This window comes from Amphibalanus amphitrite, unplaced genomic scaffold, assembly GCF_019059575.1.
Source record: "Amphibalanus amphitrite isolate SeventyFive unplaced genomic scaffold, NRLGWU_Aamphi_draft 000424F_arrow, whole genome shotgun sequence".
Lineage (NCBI taxonomy): Eukaryota > Metazoa > Arthropoda > Thecostraca > Balanomorpha > Balanidae > Amphibalanus > Amphibalanus amphitrite.
In genome coordinates, this window is record NW_024881918.1 from 340,775 (window position 1) to 361,803 (window position 21,029).

Sequence of the window (21,029 nt, forward strand, 5' to 3'; positions counted from 1 at the left end):
CGAAAATTCACGATATACGTACAGCAGGGGCTGGCAATGCAGTATGCACAAGGACAGAATATGGAGGATACCCGACAGTCATCGGCCCAAGTTTGGGGGTGGCTTTGACGAGCATAGGCGTCACCAATGTCATTATTCAGATACGTTGATGTCAGATGCTGGGGCAACAGAATCGACGCCAGGTTTAACTTAGATTAGCGGGTCGAAAGAAAACATAACATGTCTGGGAGTGACAGGGTGGCCACCCTGACAGTGTGACGAAGTGAGACATGAGTAGAGACATTAGCCGGAGTACCTACTCATATAAATCAAGCGCCGTTTATCCAATCCTTCGAGCATAAGCGACGCCGGCAGTCCGGCCAGGGCGGCCGTGCCCACCGATGCCGATCAAGACCCGAATCCAGACCCGGCATAGAACACAGCTCTGCCCTGACGTGACACATTACCCCGGTGTGTCACTCATGACGGATAGACCAATGCAGGAGCCTTGCCAGCTCCTGTTGTACCTACTTCGCTAAATTTTCGATTCTCGCTAAGTTGCCGTTTCGTCGTTGGAATAGAGTTGGCAGCATATTGGGGCTGCGAGCCACCGTCCAAAAGCAACTTAAATTGTTAACAGCAATGCAAAGAAGTCTGTTATTGCTCAGAGCTTGCTTTTTGAAGAATTAACAAGTGATACAGTACGTTAAGAAGGCAGCTGTATTCTTGAAGCGGATTGTTTCGAGGCAACTACCCGGAATCATTCAGTATTTTCTGAGGTCTGCTTGAGTTGTTTTCTATACCATCGACACAAACCACCGTGGCAGACGCACCGATGCTGCACTGAAACTTTCCGCCCCGAAAACATGGGATAGCTCACCCCGATCGTGTGCAGCCAATAAGACCACGCACTTATAACTTCCCACCGCCCAGCCGGCCGCCCGGCAGATGTCGTGGCGCGCGGTGCCGATAAGGCGCTGTCGCCGCCGTGCGGCGTCGAATTCTCGCCCTTATTGACACCGGCCGGTCGGCGGGCGTAACATGGTCCTCTTTAAGCCGTTTGAGCAGCGCCTAGCAGTAATACTTATCGGAAAAAAGGGTATCATTGGACTCAGAAAAGAATACCGCACCACATGAGCCATGAGCCCATATACTTTTCCAAAATTCGTTTTTTTTTAACAACCCTAGGCCACACATACCGGCGTGTGGTCATCGGAGGCCCATGAGGGCTCGACATGGGCCATTTATGGGTCGGTATAGGCCCAGCGGGTCCAGTGCAGGCCTACCAGGGGCCGGTGGCATATCATGTCTAGGCTGTCTAGGGACGTTGAGGGTTCGTATGGGGGCCATTATAGGACCATTAGGGACCACATAAGCCAATCAGGGGTCCATTTAGGCCAATAAAGGCGCTTCAGGGACTTGAAGAGGCCATTCAAGAGCCGGAGATGTTGTACGGGTTTCTCAGTGGCCCATTTGGGCATATCAGTGACCAATTTAGACCCAGCGGGGGGCTTTGTAGACCTATCAGGGACTGGTGATGGTTTATCAGGGGCCAGTGTTAGTCCATCGGGGCACGGCATATGCCCATCAGAGGTAATTGCGGACCCACGCTGAACAATGCTGGCCCTTCAACGGCCCCTAATGGATCTAGATTGACCCATGTTCCATGCATGATGTGTCATGTATGCCCCTATGGCAGGCCTACTCCGACCCCTGATGGAGTCTCCCGGCCTCTGATGACCCTATACTGAATCCTGGTGGGGCTCTAAGAGTCTCCAATAACCCTTCGTCAACCCATCATTACCATACGCTGGCACTAGGGGCCCCACATCAGCCGTAGGGCAGTCCGTGCCATGACAACAGCATGTCTTTTGGGCCGATATTACATCGGTAATATTAATTAAAATCATGATTTTAGGGTGCCATTATATAGCTAACAGTCATAAGAAATATATTTCAACTCGAAAACAGCTCGAAACAGCATATAATCTAAAAGAAACCCCTCCGAAATCCAAAAGCCTATTCGGGTCCATAGAGAATAACTGCGGTCCCCCGCAATTTCGTCACGAGCGTCGGGCCAATCAGCGTCGAGCACTGCCGAGCGCTGATTGGTGGATTTTCCGCTAGCGCGTGAGTGCTGCTCGCGGAACAAGAGTTCGTCGACAATCCTCCACAAACGTCTGTCACCACTTTTCGTAATGCTAAACAGCCGGAGCGTACCCCCCTGCTACGGCCTGACTCGTATGAAGTTCGGTGTCGTGGGGCGGGCTTGGAATTGTTATTTTGTCATTGAAGATATGGATGGTTGAGGTAGTTTTATCATGAGAGCATTCAATTTATATAATGTAACTATTGAATAGCTTCGTATGTGTCGATATTCCGTATTCTTGATAGTAAAGAAAACTTGAAGCACGCCGAAAATGTGAAGTCATGTGTAATCAGTTGGGCAAACTAGACTTTTGGAATCAAAATATGGAGGCATCAATAATTTGATTCTGGTGGGAGGAGCCATGACCAAATATGGGCATGGAATCAATTTTTTGATTCATTTGGGTACACTTTTGACTTCAAATGAATCGTAACGGTTGAAAAAAGGCCCATGACGGTGAGATTTTTCTTTTAAAAGGTAGAAATATGTGGTAGGTTTGCAAAAAGTGTTACCTCAAAGCTAAGAAATTGTCCCTTTGGTCTTGTGAATGGGAAAAAGACAGAGCCATTGTCCATCACGTAAAAGCTGTTTTGAGGAAATCACACTGTATGTTATTTTTGTATCATGAATCACATACTAACCAATCAGTATTTGTGTAAAATGGCAAAATGAAATTTTTAAACCCCTAATTATCATTGTTGTAGTGCTTTTATATTATTTATATGGTTTTTACCTGTTGCTTCAGTTTTTGTATTCTTGACATTTAAAAATTGTGAATTGTTATCAAATGTAGTGAAGGTAAAGTACAACAATGCTATAGGTATCAGTTGTGGTGCTGAGGATACCACTAAATGAGAATAATAGCAAGATAAATGCTGTATTCTTGCAAGTCATTGTTGCCTATCTGTTAACATTACCTGTGAATCAAAATAATGATTAGCCAGCTGATGGGGAATCAATATTATGATTATCTGTTTAAAGCGAATCAATTCCTTGATTGCCTTTCACTACCTATAGAATTCAAATTGTTATGATAGGAGCAATATTATTTTGCTTAGGAGATAGTTCAAGCATTTCTGTTCAAGATCAGGCATGCTCCTTCTTGAAACACTCTCTTATTTTTATGTGATTGGTAAGTTAGAAATGGTCTGCATTTATGCCCAAAGGAATCAATCTTTTGATGCCTCCATATTTTGATTCCAAAGGTCTAGTTTGCCCAACTGTAATGCTTTACCGGCTTTACCACTGCTTCCTGAAGTATCAATCAATATTTTTTTAATGGCTGATCACCAGCTATTTTAGTTTGGGTACCACAATTGATTTGCAAATTTTGGTCCTTTTCGATGATGCTGATAATATGTGGTAGTGTTCTGTGCAATTTTGCATGTTTCCTTTTGCAAGCGCCAAGCCAATAAATTAATTTTATAAGTCCTCTGGTAGCTTCATTTGTAACAGAACTTGTGTTTTCTGTACTTAAATTACCATCTTTACACCGTATTTATATAAATAGCTACAACTTTGTTGAGTTCAGTATAGATTTATTACTTTTCTATGTTTTTTTGGTATTCTCCTAGTGTATTTGGTTGGTATCTGTTTGGTATCAGTTTCCAAAAATGTCTTAAATTGATATCACATATGTATATATTTTATATAACATCTTGATTGAATCACGTTGACTTAAATCATGAGTTGAGTCATTCCCTGAATCACTGATAATGGGATGAGTCGTGATTGAGTTGAATCACAAGGTCCATGAGTCGTGATTGAATCGCTTGGAAAATCAGACTGTTTGATTGAGTTATGATTGAATCGGTCATTTCATCAAGTGAGTCGTGATTGAATTGATTGAATTTTTTGAATCGTTTACAAGTCGTGTACAAGGGAGAGTGGCTTCTCCCCAGCCCTGCCACTGGACATCTCGCACAAGTTCCTCGAGGCCCTGGACGACTGTTTCCTCAGACAGCAGGTCTCCCAACCTACCCGTTTCCGTCCTGGTGAGACCCCCCACATATTGGACCTGATTATAGCAAATGAGGACGGTATGGTTCGAAACCTCAAACACGAAGCCGGCCTGGGGAAAAGCGATTACGTCATACTGCGGTTCGACCTGTTCTGCTACACTTGCCAACAAGTCCCTGCAGCAGATCATCCAAACTACTTCAAGGGGAACCCACAGAAGTTCATCGAGATGGTTCAGGACGCCGATTGGGACTCAATAGAGCCTCTGGCAATCGAAGAAAAATACCAGTTCATCATGGATTGTGTACGTTCAAGCGCTCTAGAGTGTTTCCCAAGGAGCAAGAGAAAAAACAGCCGTAAAAACATCTATATAAATGGCAAAGCTCTGCGACTTAAGAAGGAAAAAGAGAGGCTATGGGCGATCTACTCCGAGACCCAAACCACTCGACTTCACCCGATATTCCCGTTGCAGAAACCAACTGCGGGCCCTGACAAGGAAATTGAGGAGAGACCTCGAGGAGAACCTGGTCAAGAACCTAAAAACCAATCCAAAGGTCTTTTGGAGATACTCTAATTCAAGGCTGAGGACTAAGGCGGGACTTGACAACCTCATAGATGCCTCTGGCTCCATTGTGCGCGACGACAGCGGTAAGGCGCAACTCCTAAACGCCTTCTTTAGTAGCGTCTTCACTGTTTGGGTGCTTGCTTGCTTGGCTTACGAACCCCAGGGTGCAGACGCCACCAGTACCAGCCGAGAACTGTATTCAGCGAGCGGGGCGGCGGTGGCCCGGGCGGCCACAGCCCAGACTGCATACGATACCGGCGCCGGCTCAGCGGCGGCTCTAGGCTATAGAGCGGGGTGTGACCACAGCAGCCACCACGATACATCTCCCCCTCTTACGCGTATGCTAATAAGATCTACTACAGAATGCTAAGCTGTACTCCAAGCACAAAGCTGGTTTTCTTAAACCCCGAAAATCCGACCGCTGCGGGTTTTACGAGGGCTAACGTGTACAGGGTCATCAGCTGGCTGCACTGATGGTGGAGCGGGTGCCAGCGGAGACGTCGCCGGCTCAGGCGACGGCGCAGCTGGCGGAAGCTGCTGTGGTGGTGGTGGCGTCACCACCGGGCGTGGTACTGCCACGGATGTCGGCGGCACCACCGGAGGTGGCACTGGTGCTGCCCGTTGCCCGGTTCCGTGCTGTGCCGGGACCTGTAACGGAACAGGAGGGATCAGCAGCAGGTGCCGTCGGTTGCGGCGATATTGGCAGCCGCCCAGCTCCACCAGATAGCTGCGTCTGGAGAGCCTTTGCGTGACGATGGCGGGCTCCGACCAGCTGCCCTTTTCTGTCTTGATCCGGACTCTGGCGCCGGGCTGCAGCGGAGGCAGGTTGCGGGCGCCTCGCCTCTGATTGACGGTTGACTCCTGCTTCTTCTTTCTCCGCCCATCGCGGAGTTTGGCGTGCCGCCATGCCTTCTTGGCGGGCTGCTGAGCGACGGGGAGACGAGACTGAAGCTCACGCCCCATCAGAAGCCGGGCTGGGGAGTATCCAGTGGCTTCCACAGCCGTTGTTCGGTAGTTCAGGAGAGCGAGGTGAGGATCTTTTTGGCGAAGTATCCACTTTGCGGTCCTCACGGCCCGTTCAGCTGCTCCGTTGGATGATGGCGTGTGCGGGTCAGTGACGCGATGTGTGAAGCCGTACGACGCTGCGAAGTCGGCGAATGAGCTGGAAGTGAACTGCGTTCCTCCGTCTGTTGTCATCAGATCCGGTATCCCCAGTCTGGAGAACAGGCGCTTCAGCCGCTCGATGACTGCGGTGCTTGTGAGGCTGGGCAAGCGTTGAATTTCCAGATACCTGCTGAAGAGGTCCACAGTCACGAGCCAGTTGCTGTTGTTGAAGTGGAAAATATCTGCTGCGATGTGAGTCCACGGTCTTGACGGCGTTGGAGTCGTTACCAGTGGCTCAGCGTGCTGGGAGGGCGCGTGCACTTGGCAGAACGCGCAGTGCTCGATGTGGCGCTTCAAGTCGATGCTGATCTTGGGCCACCAGACGGATTCTGCTGCTCGCTGGCGGCACTTGTTGAGCCCGAAGTGACCGTCGTCATGTAGACGGTTGAGCATCTCTTCACGCAGACTAGGCGGTATGATGATGCGGCGGCCGTACATCAGCAGTGTGCCACTTGTCAGGTAGAGAACGCTGATTTCTCCACGCGCGGCGAAGTAGTCCAGCATGTCGGAGTGCTTTGCTCCCTCCTTCCAGCCAGAGAGAGTCTGCTGAACCACGCGCTGGAGGAGTTCATCTGCCTGTTGTGCCCTGCTGATCTCCACTAGACGCTGCGGTGTGGCGGGCAGGTCATCTGATCGAAGACCCTCTTGCAGAAGTGGTGGACGTCTTCCTGTAGCACAGCGCCGATCGCATCGTGCTTCTGAAGTGGGTGACGCGAGAGGAAGTCAGGTACCAGGTGCTGCTTCTCTGGAATGAACACCGCTGTTGCGTTGTAACGCATCAGTCGCATGAGCATGCGCTGACACCTGATTGGCGCATCTACGAGATTTTTCGTGTTGATGAGCGGGATCAGTGGCTTGTGATCCAGTTGTAGGTCGAACGACGGCAGTCCAGACAGGAACATGTGCATCTTCTCGCATGTCCAAGTTGCAGCGAGTAGTTCCTTTTCAATCTGGGCCCACCTCGTCTCTGTGTCCGTCAGACTTCTGCTGCAGAATGCGACGGGCTTGAAGATGGAACCATGCTTCTGAAGGATGCATCCTCCGATTCCGTAGCTGCTTGCGTCTGCGCTGACCACTGTCTCACGGGCTGGGTCGTAGAACGCCAGGACTGGAGCGGACGTGACGGCTGCTTTCACATCATCCAGTGCTTGCTGCTGCTGAGGCGTCCAGTTCCACGCAGCGTCTTTTTTCAGCAAATCGTTGAGGGGCCTTAGGCGCTCCTGGATGTGCGGGACGAACCTGCAGAGGTAGTTGACCATCCCTAGCAGAGACCGGAGCTCTGTGACGTTCTTTGGCTGCTGGAGTTGCTGTATCGCTTCGAGCTTCTCGTCGTCCACGCCGATGCCATTCTTGCTTATCTTCATGCCAAGAAACTTGACCTCGTCCCTTCGGAACTCACACTTCGTCTTGTTCAGCTTGAGGCCAGATTCGTGGATTCTTCTGATGACGGCTTCGAGACGTGCGTCATGGTTGCTTGCATCTCCAAAAACCAGCGTGTCGTCCATGTAGACGATGACTCCAGGCAGTCCATCCAGCATCTCCTGCATCTTTCGCTGGAAGCACTCCGAAGCCAGTGAGATTCCCATCGGCAGGCGCAGGAACCTCTTCCTGCCGAACGGTGTGATGAACGTAGTCATTTTGGAGCTTGCTTCGTCCAACGGGATCTGGTAGAAGCCAGAAGAAGCGTCCAGCTTGGAGAACAGTGTCGCACCGCCCAGTTTGGACGTCAGGTGCTCCAGGGTCGGGATCGGGAAGATCTCACGCTTTACGGCTTGGTTCAGCTTTTTGTAGTCAACTGTGATCCGGACACCACTGTTCTTCGGGACAGGGACGAGCGCGGATACCCAGTCTGTGGGCTCAGTCTCTGGTACGATGATGCCCTGCTCTTCCATTCTCTTCAGCTCCTCCTCCACTGGCTTCATCAGCGGCAGGGGGACGTGTCTTGCTGTGGAGAGAGCGACCGGGACGGCATCCTCGCGTACCCGGATGCTGATCGGTGCCGTCTTCATGAGACCTGCTTCTCCGAAGACGTCTTCATGCACCTCTCCTGTGAACTGGAGAACACCCAGACGCGAGCACGCCGACCGGGAGAGGAGGTTATCTGCTGAGTCCACTACATAGAACACCTCCGACTCTGCTTTGCTTTTGAACATGATTGTCCCATGCAGCTTTCCTTTTACGGTTAGCACGCCACCGACGCTAGTGAGCGTGCTTGAGGCATGCTCAAGGGAGGGCAGGTTCAGTCGCTGGTAGGTTTTCAAAGACAAAATGCTAACGTCGGCACCAGAATCAACTTTGAACGTGACCTCCTGACCGCAGAGACTGATTGTGACTCTCCACGGCGCGCACGCTTTGTCGATTTCGCCAACGAAAGCATCGTGTGGCGCTAACGGCTCGCTTGATTCTGTACGCTCTATCTGCCTGACGCTTGGTGATCGGCAGACGGCTGCGAAGTGATCAATTTTCTGACAGTTGGAACAAACTTTTCCCTTAGCGGGACAGTCCCTCGGCGAAGCATGCCGCTCTCTCCCGCAATACCTGCATGTTGTTGCAGAGTCGATGTGACGCGCTTGCTGTCGTGGCTGCGTGACAGGTGACTGCTGCTGTCGCCCGTGCTGCTGGCGCCGTTGGTGCTGCTGCTGATGGCCACGCTGGCGCTGACGGGCGTGCTGTGGCTGCTGGCGCGGCTGTCCGTACTGCGTCGGTGCTTGAACCCTGTTGACATCAAATGGACCGGAGCTGTCACGGCTGTTTACGATTTCGACGTTACGCATCATGGTAATGACCGTATTCATCGACACCTCTTCCTCGAGCGATTTGAGCTGGATCTTACGGGACAGCTCCCTGTCGGACATCCCTGATATGAGACGATCCCGGATCCGCTCGTCAGCGTCTGCAAAGCCACAATGCTCGGCGAGAGAGAACAATGCCCTGATATACGATTCGTTGGTCTCGTGTGACCCTTGGCATCGGAGCTCGAAGTTGTGACGTTCTGCAACGAAGTTCCGTCTCGGAATGAAATACTCGTCTAGCTTGCTCTGCACAAAATAAAAATATTTGCTTTGCTCAGCAGTTAGCTTAAAAGTTGACACGATATGCTCGGCCTGCGGGCCCATGCTATAGATCAACGCAGCTACTTGTACATCACCGTCCTCCTTGTGAAGTCCCGATGCCAGTCGGTAGCGGATGAAGCGATCACGCCACGCCGGCCACTTTTCAGGAGAGGTGAAGTCAAAGTCTTCTGGTGGATGGAAACCAGGCATCTTGAGTGACGATGCAGCACAGCATCGACACGAAAATCGTCAATAACGGCTGATAAAAATCACAATAATTAGATGCACGCTTCACAAAAAAGTCACTAACGCTTGCTCATGCTTGCTTGATGAGTGGCATGGCAAGTTCAGAAGGCAGGCTGCGCCATGTTTGGGTGCTTGCTTGCTTGGCTTACGAACCCCAGGGTGCAGACGCCACCAGTACCAGCCGAGAACTGTATTCAGCGAGCGGGGCGGCGGTGGCCCGGGCGGCCACAGCCCAGACTGCATACGATACCGGCGCCGGCTCAGCGGCGGCTCCAGGCTATAGAGCGGGGTGTGACCACAGCAGCCACCACGATACATTCACTGATGAGGATCTGTCCACCATTCCAGAGCCAACCAGCCAGTTTGCTGGTACGCCCATTGATACAGTCCCTATCACAGCCGAAGCAGTTCGACATAAACTTGACAACCTGAAGACTGACGCTGCCCCTGGTCCTGACGGCCTGCATCCGAAGCTGTTGCAGCTTGCCTCCGCGGCCTTGGCTGGCCCGCTGTCCAACTTGTACCGCGAATCCCTGGAGCAAGGTATTCTCCCCTCGATTTGGAAGTCAGCTACAGTGGTTCCAATCCACAAGAAGGGAAGCAGAAGTACCCCGGGGAACTACCGTCCCATAAGCCTGACGCCCATCCCATGCAAGGTCATGGAATCTCTAGTGCGCGATGAGTTGGTCGAATTTCTGACATCCACCGGCCAGCTGTCTAGACACCAGCATGAGTTCCGTCCCCGAAGGTCCTGCTGTTCCCAGCTGCTGGAGGTGCTGGAGGACTGGACTAAGATGCTCGAACAAGGAGATGCGGTTGACGTGGCATCCTACCTGGATTTTCGTAAGGCGTTCGACGCGGTACCACACATCCGACTTCTGAAAAAGCTTAGGTGCTTTGGGATCTCAGGCAAACTCTTGAAGTGGATTGAGGTCTTCTTATCCGGGCGCAAACAAGAAGTGGTCGTGAACGGATGCCACTCGAAACCAACTGCTGTCAGGAGTGGTGTACCTCAAGGCTCAGTTCTGGGGCCCCTCTTGTTCCTGCTGTTCGTAACGACATACCCTCTGTGGTCGACTGCTCAGTAAAGTTGTTTGCTGATGATACGAAGCTCTACCGGTCAATACAGCAAGAAAGTGTCTCCCGCTCAGTAGCCGCCGAGGTTGCGGGGCTGGCTGTCGCTCAATCCAGAGCTGGCAGAGACCACCCCACCCAAGACACCCAGCCGGCGAGTGATGAGCAAAACCGTAACCCCGTCAGTACTCTGCCGCAGGCTGATGCGGAGGGAGAGGTGGCTGTCTCTCCTAACGGAGATGTCAGAAACCACTCTGCCCAACCATCGCCCATGCAGCTGGCGCGAGACCCAACGGTAACGACATCGCTCCAAGGTGACATTGATGATCTAGTGGCATGGTCCGACCGCTGGCAGCTCCCATTCAACGAGGGGAAATGCAAAATCCTGCACCTGGGACGCAACAACCCTCGGGTCAAATATGCCATCCGAGGAGTTGAGCTGGAGGTGGTCGAAGCCGAGCGCGATCTTGGTGTCTTCGTGGACTCATCGCTCAAGTTCCGCAAACAGGCTGCTGCTGCTGCGGCGAAGGCCAACCAGATCCTAGGAATCATAAAACGGTCATTCGAGCTTATCGACAAGTCCACCCTCCCTCTGCTGTACAAAACACTTGTGCGCCCATACTTGGAATACGGCAACGTGGCATGGGGCCCATTCAATCGCTCCGACCAACTCCTGATCGAACGTGTCCAGAGGAGAGCGACGCGCCTGGTAACCCAAATCAGACACCTTCCCTATGAAGAGCGCCTACGAGAACTGAAGCTGCCTTCGTTGTTCTATCGGCGGCGGCGAGGCGATATGATCCAAATGTACCAACTGATGCATGGAGGTGTTGACCTGGCTCCGGAAGAGTTCTTTACTGCTTCCACCGACGGTCGTACTCGAGGCCACTCGCAGAAGGTCCAGAAGCCCAAAGCCACCACCAGACCAAGGAGGAAATCGTTCAGTGTGAGGGCAGTCAACGACTGGAATGGCTTGCCGCAGACGGTAGTTGACGCTGCCAATATCGAGCAGTTCAAATCAAGATTGGATGCCCACTGGGCAAACATCAGGTACATGGTACCTGATAGGAGCTAGAAAGGTCCAAAAAGGTCACGAGCTCGATGAGAACGGTTCCCTACAGGCCAAGTGGCCTCTAAATTCCGATCAAATTAAGGTAAGGTAAGGTAAGGTAAGTCTGGCGCCGGCCTGCCCTATGCTAGCACCTTAATTCTTTCACAGTGTGACTCAGAAATGGTTGGGGAATGATATGGTATGGTGCACTAACGGGCACACACTGTGTAAACTGCTGTATATGAAACGAAAGCAAATATTTCTTAGTAAAAATCTGTGATTGCAACATGATGACAAATCATTAGATCACCGCCAAACCAAAAAAGATGCGGCTTTGTGTGACCCGGCATGAGAAGCAGCAGGCTTTAGGGATCAATGCCATGCATAATTTTTTTGTCATTTGTATGAAATGAACGCACGCTAGCGGCGTTTGAAGTTCCGAGTACCTATCTGACAGTCATTTTACGACATAGAAAATGTCACGACTTCTGACAATCATACACGAGGCCGGTTTTGACAAAAATGTGAAAACTATGTGAATTCAGATGCGCCAAACATTTCTTTGGTTAGCCATATAGCGATTTACTCGGTTTGGTAAACTTGACTTTTTGGTATTTATGGCCACTCGTGAACCCCATTTGCATCACTGTGCGCCGCGGCGGCAGGATGTTTGACTTTACACCGCTATTACTAGAAAAGTTGTGAACCGATTTTCTTATTTCTTGCACGAGAAGATCCGCAATTCAATTCTGGACAGGAAGCCAAAATTTCACATTAATATTATGTTTGCGGCGCGAGTTATTGGCCAAAATAATTGCGAAATTGCGAATTTTTTTTTGCAAAAAATTGCGAAAAAAATGAGGGGTGGGCGAAATCCGCCCCCCTTCCACTGCGCCTTAAAGGGACCCTCCCGGCTCCCACTTTCAAAAAAGTTAATGAATTGGCATGAAAGTGATGTCGCTCGGTTCAGAAAGAGCGAAAACGAGTACCTACCAAATTTCGCCGAAAAATATTCACCGGTTTTCAATATATTAGACTTTTAGGTACTATTGTTTAATTTTTGGATCTCTCCTGTTTCTAGCGACTTTATTTGGAAGCAATAATTTGGCAGCCTTGAAGTGCGGCAGACGTTGCGCGCAAAGCAGCGTATACCACCACGTGTTAACGATGGTTTTAGTCTGAGATTTAAAAATCGTTAGATCTCCGCTGACGTCACAAATTCTAAGGGGCATTCCAATGCATTAGCCCCTCATAATCCAAAAATTGCAAGTTTGGAATTCCATATCTCCGAATTAAAGGATTTTTCGATGTTGTGAGTGAGTGCCCAAACCGGTATTTGCAGGCCATAGCCCTGTTCGGGCAGCGCATCCTATTGTAAAATTTTGCACCACGCATGCGCAGTTGGGGTCTCTCGGGTGCCAAGCTCCGCCCTTCGGCGTATGACGTCACACGTGTGACGTAGGCTCGCGCAAAATCTTTCAGTTTTGCGCAAGAAGAAAATAGTAGCTGCAGGAGGCGAAAGTGGCGCGGATTAAAGTTTACCCTCATATATTTCTTATTGTAAGTGGTTAGGATGGTGTTGTTTTGTTATCATTATCTTTCTTTTCAGTGGCACATTGCTATTAACCACATTTGAACGCATTTTACTTAGTAATTGAACGAAACACACCAGTCCATCCGCGCCACGGTTCGCCGCGTGTCGCGTGGCCCTCGGCCTTGCGAACCGGCGGAGAGGGGGCGGAGCATGGGCGGAGCCAGGCGGCTGACATCATCGCATGTGTGACTTCACACTCAGCAAAATATTTTGCGCGGACCCGAACAGGGCTCTGATCGGCGGCCGGCTAGTACTCTTGCCCGCGCTCACATACGTGCACGTTACCCCGGCAACGGGCTATTGACCAATGAGAAGCGAGAAAAGTGTTACGTCACTGCGATTTTTCATATACCTGTGCCCCCCGGACGTGACGTAGTGTGCTCGCGCGCGTGCAGGGTCTCTGCGATCGAAAAAGAGCGCTAGCAGCGCGCCACTCGACGCCGCAATTGTCAAAAGCGGCGTGTTAGTATGCTTTATTATGAATGATGTGTGTAAAAGTGAGTTTTTATGTTGTTTATTTGGAGGAAATGGTTGGAATAAATTAAGTTATTTTTATTTCTGTTGGTTGGAGTTTTTATTCAAAAGATTTCGGTCTATACCATTGATATTTACTGAGAATACCTTCGCTTGAATAAATTGCAGATATTTGACAACTGAAGTGTTAGGTAAGCCTAAATGATATGTAAAAAGGTAAGAGACACCCTGATTATCTTTTGAGAAACGAAAATATATGAATTTTCCTTATAAGACTCGCTCAATATGCTACTCCGCGGTTTATGCCCCGAGGGTGTCCGAGGGTTCCGTTAGTTTGTCGTTGGCGCTCGGCTCGCGCGTGAGTCACCGCCTGTGACGTCGGCTCGCGAAATACGTCATACCCTGCACACAAAATAGCCTGCTGCCGAACAGCGCTCGGCGGAGAGGGGGCGGAGAATGGGCGGAGCCAGGCGGCTGACATCATCGCATGTGTGACTTCACACTCAGCAAAATATTTTGCGCGGACCCGAACAAGGCTCATGGCCACCAATTTGGCTATCTCAACTCAAAACTAATGTTCAGGTGGGATGGTCACTTTAAGTAGGTCAGAGTTCAGGTCAAGGTCAGTTTAAAGGGACCCTCCCACCTTCAAAAAAGTTAATGAATTGGCATGAAAGTGATGTCGCTCGGTTCAGAAAGAGCAAAAACGAATATCTACCAAATTTCATAGAAAAATATTCACCGGTTTTCATGATATTAGACTTTTACTTTTGTTTACTTTTTGGGATCTCCGCTGTTCCTAGCGACTTTATTTGAAAGTGCGGCATTTGTTGCGCGCAAAGCAGCATATACCACCGCGTGCTACAAAACGTTTTAGTCAAACATTTAACGGACGTTCGAAAGCCTGATGACGTCATCAGATTCTCGTAATGGTTAAGAGATAGGGACCACGCTGGTCCCACCCTGCAAGTAAAGGGAAGACATTTCTTGAACACCATAAAGCTGCGGGGGTTGCGACCAGGATAAATGGTGGTTTCTGAGCCTGGCCGCAAACTTGGCTATCTCAACTCAAAACTAATGTTAAGGTGGGAGGGTCCCTTTAAGGGCACAAAATGCGAGTTTCTACAGTATCGGCCTTACACTGTTGTTGCCGGAATGGACTGAGACTGATTGCCCAAAACGCGTTCTTAGGCTACCAAGTAAATATTCGTTGCATACAATGTCATGCAAAGGTCAAGGTCAGATCACCAAAAACGAAATATAGAAAAGGGCATGTGCGACACATGTTTTATGTGTCATTTTATTCATAGAAGTTAATAGGCACACTCAATAAGTGATATGGACCACATCTGGATGAATTTCAGGTCGAGGTCAGGTCAAGCGAGGTCAAATTTTGAAGTTGGTTGTTAAGACCTCAAAAGGTGTCGATCTGATGCAATTTTCACGGCGAATCGAATGGTGCTATTTTTGTTTCTGTAAGAGGTCTAGAACTTCCAAAAATTCATTTTTCAAAAATGTTGTGTGTCATGTCAAAAAATTTGAAAAACTCCCACATTTTTGAACCGATTCTTCTAAAAATTGGTATGTAGGTGCAAAAAGACCGCTTCTCTGACATATATTCCGTTTTTTGATGCATTAAAAAATTTGGATTTTATCATTATTTTCCCAAAAGTCAGTTTTTTTAAGAAAAAAATGGGCAGAAATCCATACTTTTCAAAAAACCGAGATAACCATTTGATAGACAAAGTAGAATCACGTATAATCTTTTTTGTTACGTCTGGATTCCTTTAGAAATGAAGATGTTAGCGGCGTTTGAAAGCCGTTTTTTAGCCGAAAATGGTGGACATGACGTCACCTGTTGTTTCCAAGCTTTGCGAACGTGTTGTCTGCACACAACTCATGGACTACCTATTAAGTCATCACTTGCTGTGTCCACAGCAGTACGGACACAGCTGTCCGATATGGAAGCCAGTTTCGGAAAACCGAAACTGGCTTCCATATCCATTTTGGAAACTCTCAAATTTTCCCGGTACAGTCGGTGAGGGTGCTGGGCGTCGCCGTGGACGACGCCATGACATGGGACAAACACATATCATACATTTTGCGCCGGTGCTATAGTGTACTGATAGGTCTGTCAAGGATTCGACACCGCGTGCCGCGCGAGACCCGTGAGCTCCTGATTGAAGCGCTAGTCTTCCCGCTAATAACGTACTGCATGTCTGTATGGGGCGGTTGCACAGTCACACAGCTCAGGAGACTGCAGAAATGCATAAACTTCTGTGTCAGAATCGTAACGAACCTCAGACGTTGCGACCGTGTGACAGCGTCCCGCAAGGAACTGGGATGGCCTGCTGTACAGGAGCTACTGCGTGAGCATGATCTGCATGTTATATTTAACCCGCGCCCTGCTGGGGGGGGGGTGTTTGAACACCCCCCCTTGTGGTTTTTCGCGAATATCTCAAAAACGGCGGCGCGGAGCGCCGCCGTTTTTGGTACACCTTATCATACATCAATTCTACACATGTTGTGAAAATTTCAGACCAAGGTCATTCAAGGTCAGGTCACCAGGTCACTTGAAGTGACCTCACCTCATAAAAACTTTCAATGTCTGTCATAGCTACACCGAGTGACCGATCGCTTTGAAACTTTCAGCGATTGCTAAGAGCAATAGCATGTACAAAATGTATATCTCAGAATTTTGATATCGATGACCTAAGGTCAGGTCAATTTTGCGACCTCCCCATTATAAGTCAATGGGAGAAAATTGAAATGCGCCTCTTTTGGATGAAAGACATTATAAACACTCCCAAACACCGAATTACAAGTGGTATAGACACACTGAACTTGAAAATGATGTCCGTGACCCTTTTTTATGCCCTGAGGTCATCTTAGGTCAGGAATGGTATCTAACAGTTTTTCGCAAATAACTTTTGATAGAGGCATACTAGAGCGATGAAAACGCCTTAGATGTGTTCAGCTCGACGATACGGATCGACTGATATGCAACATGACCCTTTCCGGTCAGGTCATGACCTTGACCTGAGGTCAAATTTTCAAGTTGACCTTTCAAGGTCAAGTCATAGTTCATTCGATGCGTCTTGACGAGAGGAACACGATGCCGGTAAAAGTAAGCTCGTACAAGGCTTGGGTCAGAAGTTATTGCAGAAAAACTGTTTTCGAAAAAATCGGCTTTTTTTGCAGTTTTTGCCCCCTGCAGGCAAAACCGTTGACGTTAGGTCAAATCTGAGAGAATTACTCAGAAAGGGCGTTAATAGGGCTATCGAATGCGCTTTTCCGCGGCGCTGTAGCTCTATTGGTTCCCGAGTTATGCGTTGGCTTCTTGGAAATTTTCGACATTCGACCTGGAAATCGGCGAAATTTTGCCTTCAATGACCTCTGGTGACCTGACCTTTGACCTGACCAAAAAATTGACCGAAGTGATTTCGTCATTATTTTTTACGCTCTTTCGAACGCCGCCTTCTGCGTATCGCTACGTGGCCCAGGAGCCGAGTTACAAGGGGGGGTGTTCAAACACCCCCCCCCCCCCAGCAGGGCGTGGAAATCCAGGACCCCCAGCAGGGCGCGGGTTAAACTGATGCATGACTCGCATGCCCCTGATTCGATCCGCAGCCGCATCGTCCACCGTACTGCGGTGTCGAGCCGCAGCACTAGGGCAACCAGTGACGGTCAGCTTCATGTCCCGCGCGTGCGAACTGAGCTTGCCCGGCGCTCATTCATCTGTCGCGCAACTCGTTCATGGAATGAGTTGCCTGCGCCTGTTCGAAGCTGCACCGGTCTGGCGGCGTTCCGTAAAAAGGTTAAGGAACGGCATGTTTAATCCTGCTGCGCTAGGTCAATGTGGTCAGTTAGTTTATCATGTGTGGTGTGTTTTAACCTCTATAGAATCTGTCCTGTATGTACAGGTATGAGTTTTGAACTTCTGAATGTATGACGTGGTTTACTGAAAACCCAATTTCTTGGATGTAACCGAAATATATGAGTATGAGTATGAGTATGAGTATGAGTCACTTTAACGTCATTTTCTCAAAAAATTTCCGACGGATTTCGCTCAAATTTTCAAAAAAACTGTTAAATAGATGTATGATAAGGTACTGAAAGTTTGCCGTCGTTGGCGTAACGCGTTTAGAAGTTATTGGCGAAAAACGGGAGGGGGGCAGCTTCTGCCCCTCCTTCCAGCGGGGCGCGGGTTAAATGGCTTTGCCTTTGAATGGATGTATGTTTGTTGGCGACTTTCAAATGCAAAAAAAAAAATCAATATGATTTGCGGTAAGCCAGTGCCACCACCCTGTCAGCTGATCTAGCCTGCGCGTGCCGGTAGGTGAGGTCCAGCCGCCATGGGCCAGTCGGACTCGAGCCCGCTGTCAGCGCCCGTGCTGCGCGCGCGCGACACGGTTCTGCGCCGCGCCGCGCCGCTGCACCAGCTCACCACAATGCCCTATGACCAGCTGCTGGCGCGCGTCGACTCACTGAACGCGCTCTGCGATCAGCTGCGTGACGGTGCCGGACGCCGGCTGCGTTTCGTCGTGGACGCCGGCTCGGCCGCGGCGCCAGTGCTGTGGCGCGGCCTGGTGCGCATCGACTGCGAGCGGCTGTCGGCCGGCGGCCTGGCAGAGGCGCGCCGGCCGCTCTCGCTGCGCCAGTTCCTGCAGGCGCGTGCCACGCTGCAGCAGCAGCACGCCTGGCTGACGGCGCAGGCGCCGGCCGGCGCGACGGCGCCCTGCACCACGCGTCTGCTGGACGCGCTCGACTCTGACGACGGCTGCTGCTGCATCTGCCTGGAGCGGCGGCCGGACACGTCGCTGCCCTGCGCGCACGCCTACTGTGCCGTGTGTATCGAGGAGTGGAGCGGCGGCGCGGCGCACCGGCCGTGTCCCATGTGCCGGCAGCAGCTGAGCGGCACCGACGACGCCTGGGTGCTGGCCGAGGCGCCCAGCTGCTCCCAGCTGCGCCACCAGGTGGCCACCAGTCTAATGCAGCTGGCCACCGAGCAGCGCTAGTCGACCGGCACCCGGCCGCGCCGCAGCCCGGCCCCCCGCCTCCATGATGGATCAAGGAGCAGAGTCGGTGGGCGTGCCGGCGCAGCGGTGACGTGGTCTTACCCAGCCACTGGAAGACGGACAGTCTTGGGACCGCACCGCTCTCCGCACTGTGACTGGAGACGGCGTGATTAGGTACTGCTCAGACATAACCGTGCCGCCAGTATGCCGCTGGACCGTCATGACGTGATGGCGCTGCTCGCGCAGCTGGCAGAGGAGGAGGAGATGCGAGTCACCGTGAAGGGCTCGGCTCAGGGCGCGCTGCTCGCCGGTGCAGGCGCATTCTTCGGTGGCCTGCTGATGGGTCCGGTGGGTTTACTGATTGGCAGCACGGCCGGCGGCGGCGCCGGCTACGCGCTCTCGGCCGGCAAGTTCCGCTCAGCCGGCGAGGTGATCCGGCAGCTACCTCCCGACCGGCAGTGTCAGCTGGAGCGCCGCGTCAACCACCTGGTGTCGCGGCTGACCGCGCAGGACGTGCTGACTGCGGTCACCATGCTGGCGATTGGCGGCGGCGCCGAGATTCGCTCCCTCATCATCGCCCAGGTGGTGAATTTCCTCACCAATGAGATGGCCATGGAGGTGTCTGGCGTGCCGGGCCAAACGTGGTGAGACTGAGGCGCCGAGCGGCAGCAGGACGGGGGGAGGACAGCCGACTGCCCCTCTGCCGCCGTACGGTCGGGCACGCGCGGCAGGGACGAGATTGGGCTGAAGGACACAGAGCGCCGACTCTCGAGGGTCTGAATGTGGTGCTCTTGGACAGTCGAGTGTGTATGTGTGTGCTGCCTGTAGGGGAAGGGGAGACGATGTGGTGACCGTTGGACATAACCCGGCAGTTGCTGGGGTATTTCGCCACCCACCGTTTGCCGGGGGGGGGGGGGGGCGTTAAACGCCCCCAGCCGATAACTCGAGAACCAATAGGCGCAGCGAAACGCACGAGGCGGCAAACGAAAGAACGCGACGAGACGCTTCAGATGAGTACTTTAAAGTTGAATTTTAAGGTCACAGGTCGGGTCAAGGTCAGGTCAAACACCTGAAATCGGGCTTTCAGTAGCATGGACTTCAGGACTTCGCAATGGGCGCCTCTCGTCATAAACTCTGTCAAAACGGTGCACAGTCCATCATATAAGGCCTACAAGAGTTTCAGCTCCATGTAGGGGTCAGTCAAGCATAGGTCAGGGTCAAGGTCAGGTCAACCGGGTAGGCACATATCCCCGAAAATCAAAACTGATATTCGCAACCTGTGACACATGTTTTATGGGTAATTTGGGGCGTAGAACACGATGGTGACATTCATTTTATCATATGTGTACGTGTTTGGCTCCAAAAGTTCAATTTAAGAAATGCATGTATCATGGTCGTGAAGTAGTCACGAGAAATTGCCAAGATTCAGTTCAAGATTTTGGAAAATGCGGAGCGATAATCAATAATCGAAGATAGCTATTTGATTGTTCATGGTATTGGCAGTCTAATGGCGTTTACGGCATGTCTGTATGTCTATTCTGTGATTTTATATGATTTTTTGAACATATGCCGTTTTTGGTCGAAAATTCAGTAATCATGACATCACTAAAACCTCGATATCTCAATAAAAAAATCCGACCGATTTTTTTTTTTTTTTTTGAAACTTTGTCACAATAAACTTCAATCAATTCCCTACAGGAACCCAAAATTTGGCGCGCCTGCGGCGCGCCGTTTTTATGTTATGGCCCGGCGAAAAAGTGGGGGCGTTTAACGCCCCCCCCCCCCCCCAGCAACTCGCGGGTTAATATGCGTGATATCTATTCTACGAATGCTCTATGAGCGGTATACTGCCAGGAAAGCGTGTGTGACGGTGCTTCGGCTAGTGGCACTACCGGCCGCATCTGCTAGATGTGGGAAGAGGAGGAGGGTATAATCGTGGCAGACTGCTTGATTGTCTGCATTCACCGTGATATATCATTGAAGTGAACTATTCTTCTAAACTGTAAACATTGGCTCTGTACTTTGCACGCAAGCACAGCTGTACGCCAGCACTTATGTCCTTGCCAAGAGGAATGTGCGCAGTCAAGTGAAGCACAGTTGTGTGGTGGTTGAAGGGGCTGATGAGCTGAAGTGACCTTGCTGTTGCGTGAAGAATGAAACGAGATGCTTAGGGTGTAATATGTGCTCTTTTGTGTACGATTTTCTAAATATGCCTCAAGCACATATGGCTAATGTGAACGTCACGTTGCGCTTGCCTTGAATTGCTGTTTTGGAGTGATCTCTGCGGCAAACGAAATAAAAATGGAAGGTTTTGAAGAAAAAAAATGATGGATCAAGGAGACCACACACCAACAACATCACCTAAGTGAGCTAATGATAGGATTTTCAAAGGTAGACTGCCGCTTCTGGCCACAAAACGGTTTTCACAAGAGTACCACCCAACACCCAACACCACTGTCTAGTCCATTTTTCCAAATTCAGTCTCTGTAGCGTGAAATACATCACCAAAGCTAAATTTGATGCCATCTTTTCGCCACCCGAGAAAGACTCATCTCTAGTGTTTATCGGCATTATAGTTAATAAATTTATCTGCATTAACACGCGCACCGACGGGGGGGGCGGATATCCGCCCCCCCCCCCTGAGGTTTTTTCGCGAATAGCGGGAAAACCGCGGCGCGTAGCGCCGCGAAATTTGTTACGACT

General features: G+C 50.6%; 2 protein-coding genes across 5 annotated transcripts; both read left to right on the forward strand.

Moving 5' to 3' along the window:
- The first annotated feature begins 2,201 nt into the window (after positions 1-2,201).
- LOC122391168 (RING finger protein 141-like) lies at positions 2,202-20,642 on the forward strand. Of its 4 annotated transcripts, XM_043384851.1 has the most exons (3): positions 2,249-2,289; positions 16,939-17,125; positions 17,648-20,642. In XM_043384851.1, the coding sequence occupies exon 3, from the start codon at positions 17,664-17,666 to the stop codon at positions 18,324-18,326; it is 663 nt and encodes a 220-aa protein (XP_043240786.1). In that variant the 5' UTR covers positions 2,249-2,289; positions 16,939-17,125; positions 17,648-17,663; the 3' UTR covers positions 18,327-20,642. The 4 variants fall into 4 exon arrangements, with proteins under 4 accessions (XP_043240784.1, XP_043240783.1, XP_043240785.1 ...); XM_043384849.1 differs by lacking the exons at positions 2,249-2,289; positions 16,939-17,125 and adding an exon at positions 2,202-2,220; XM_043384848.1 differs by lacking the exon at positions 16,939-17,125 and having other exon boundaries at positions 2,219-2,289.
- On the forward strand, positions 18,375-20,642 carry LOC122391169 (protein C19orf12 homolog). The gene is made up of 2 exons (XM_043384852.1): positions 18,375-19,214; positions 20,105-20,642. Exon 1 carries the CDS (start codon positions 18,531-18,533, stop codon positions 18,972-18,974), a length of 444 nt encoding a protein of 147 aa, XP_043240787.1. The 5' UTR covers positions 18,375-18,530; the 3' UTR covers positions 18,975-19,214; positions 20,105-20,642.
- Positions 20,643-21,029: the final 387 nt, after the last annotated feature.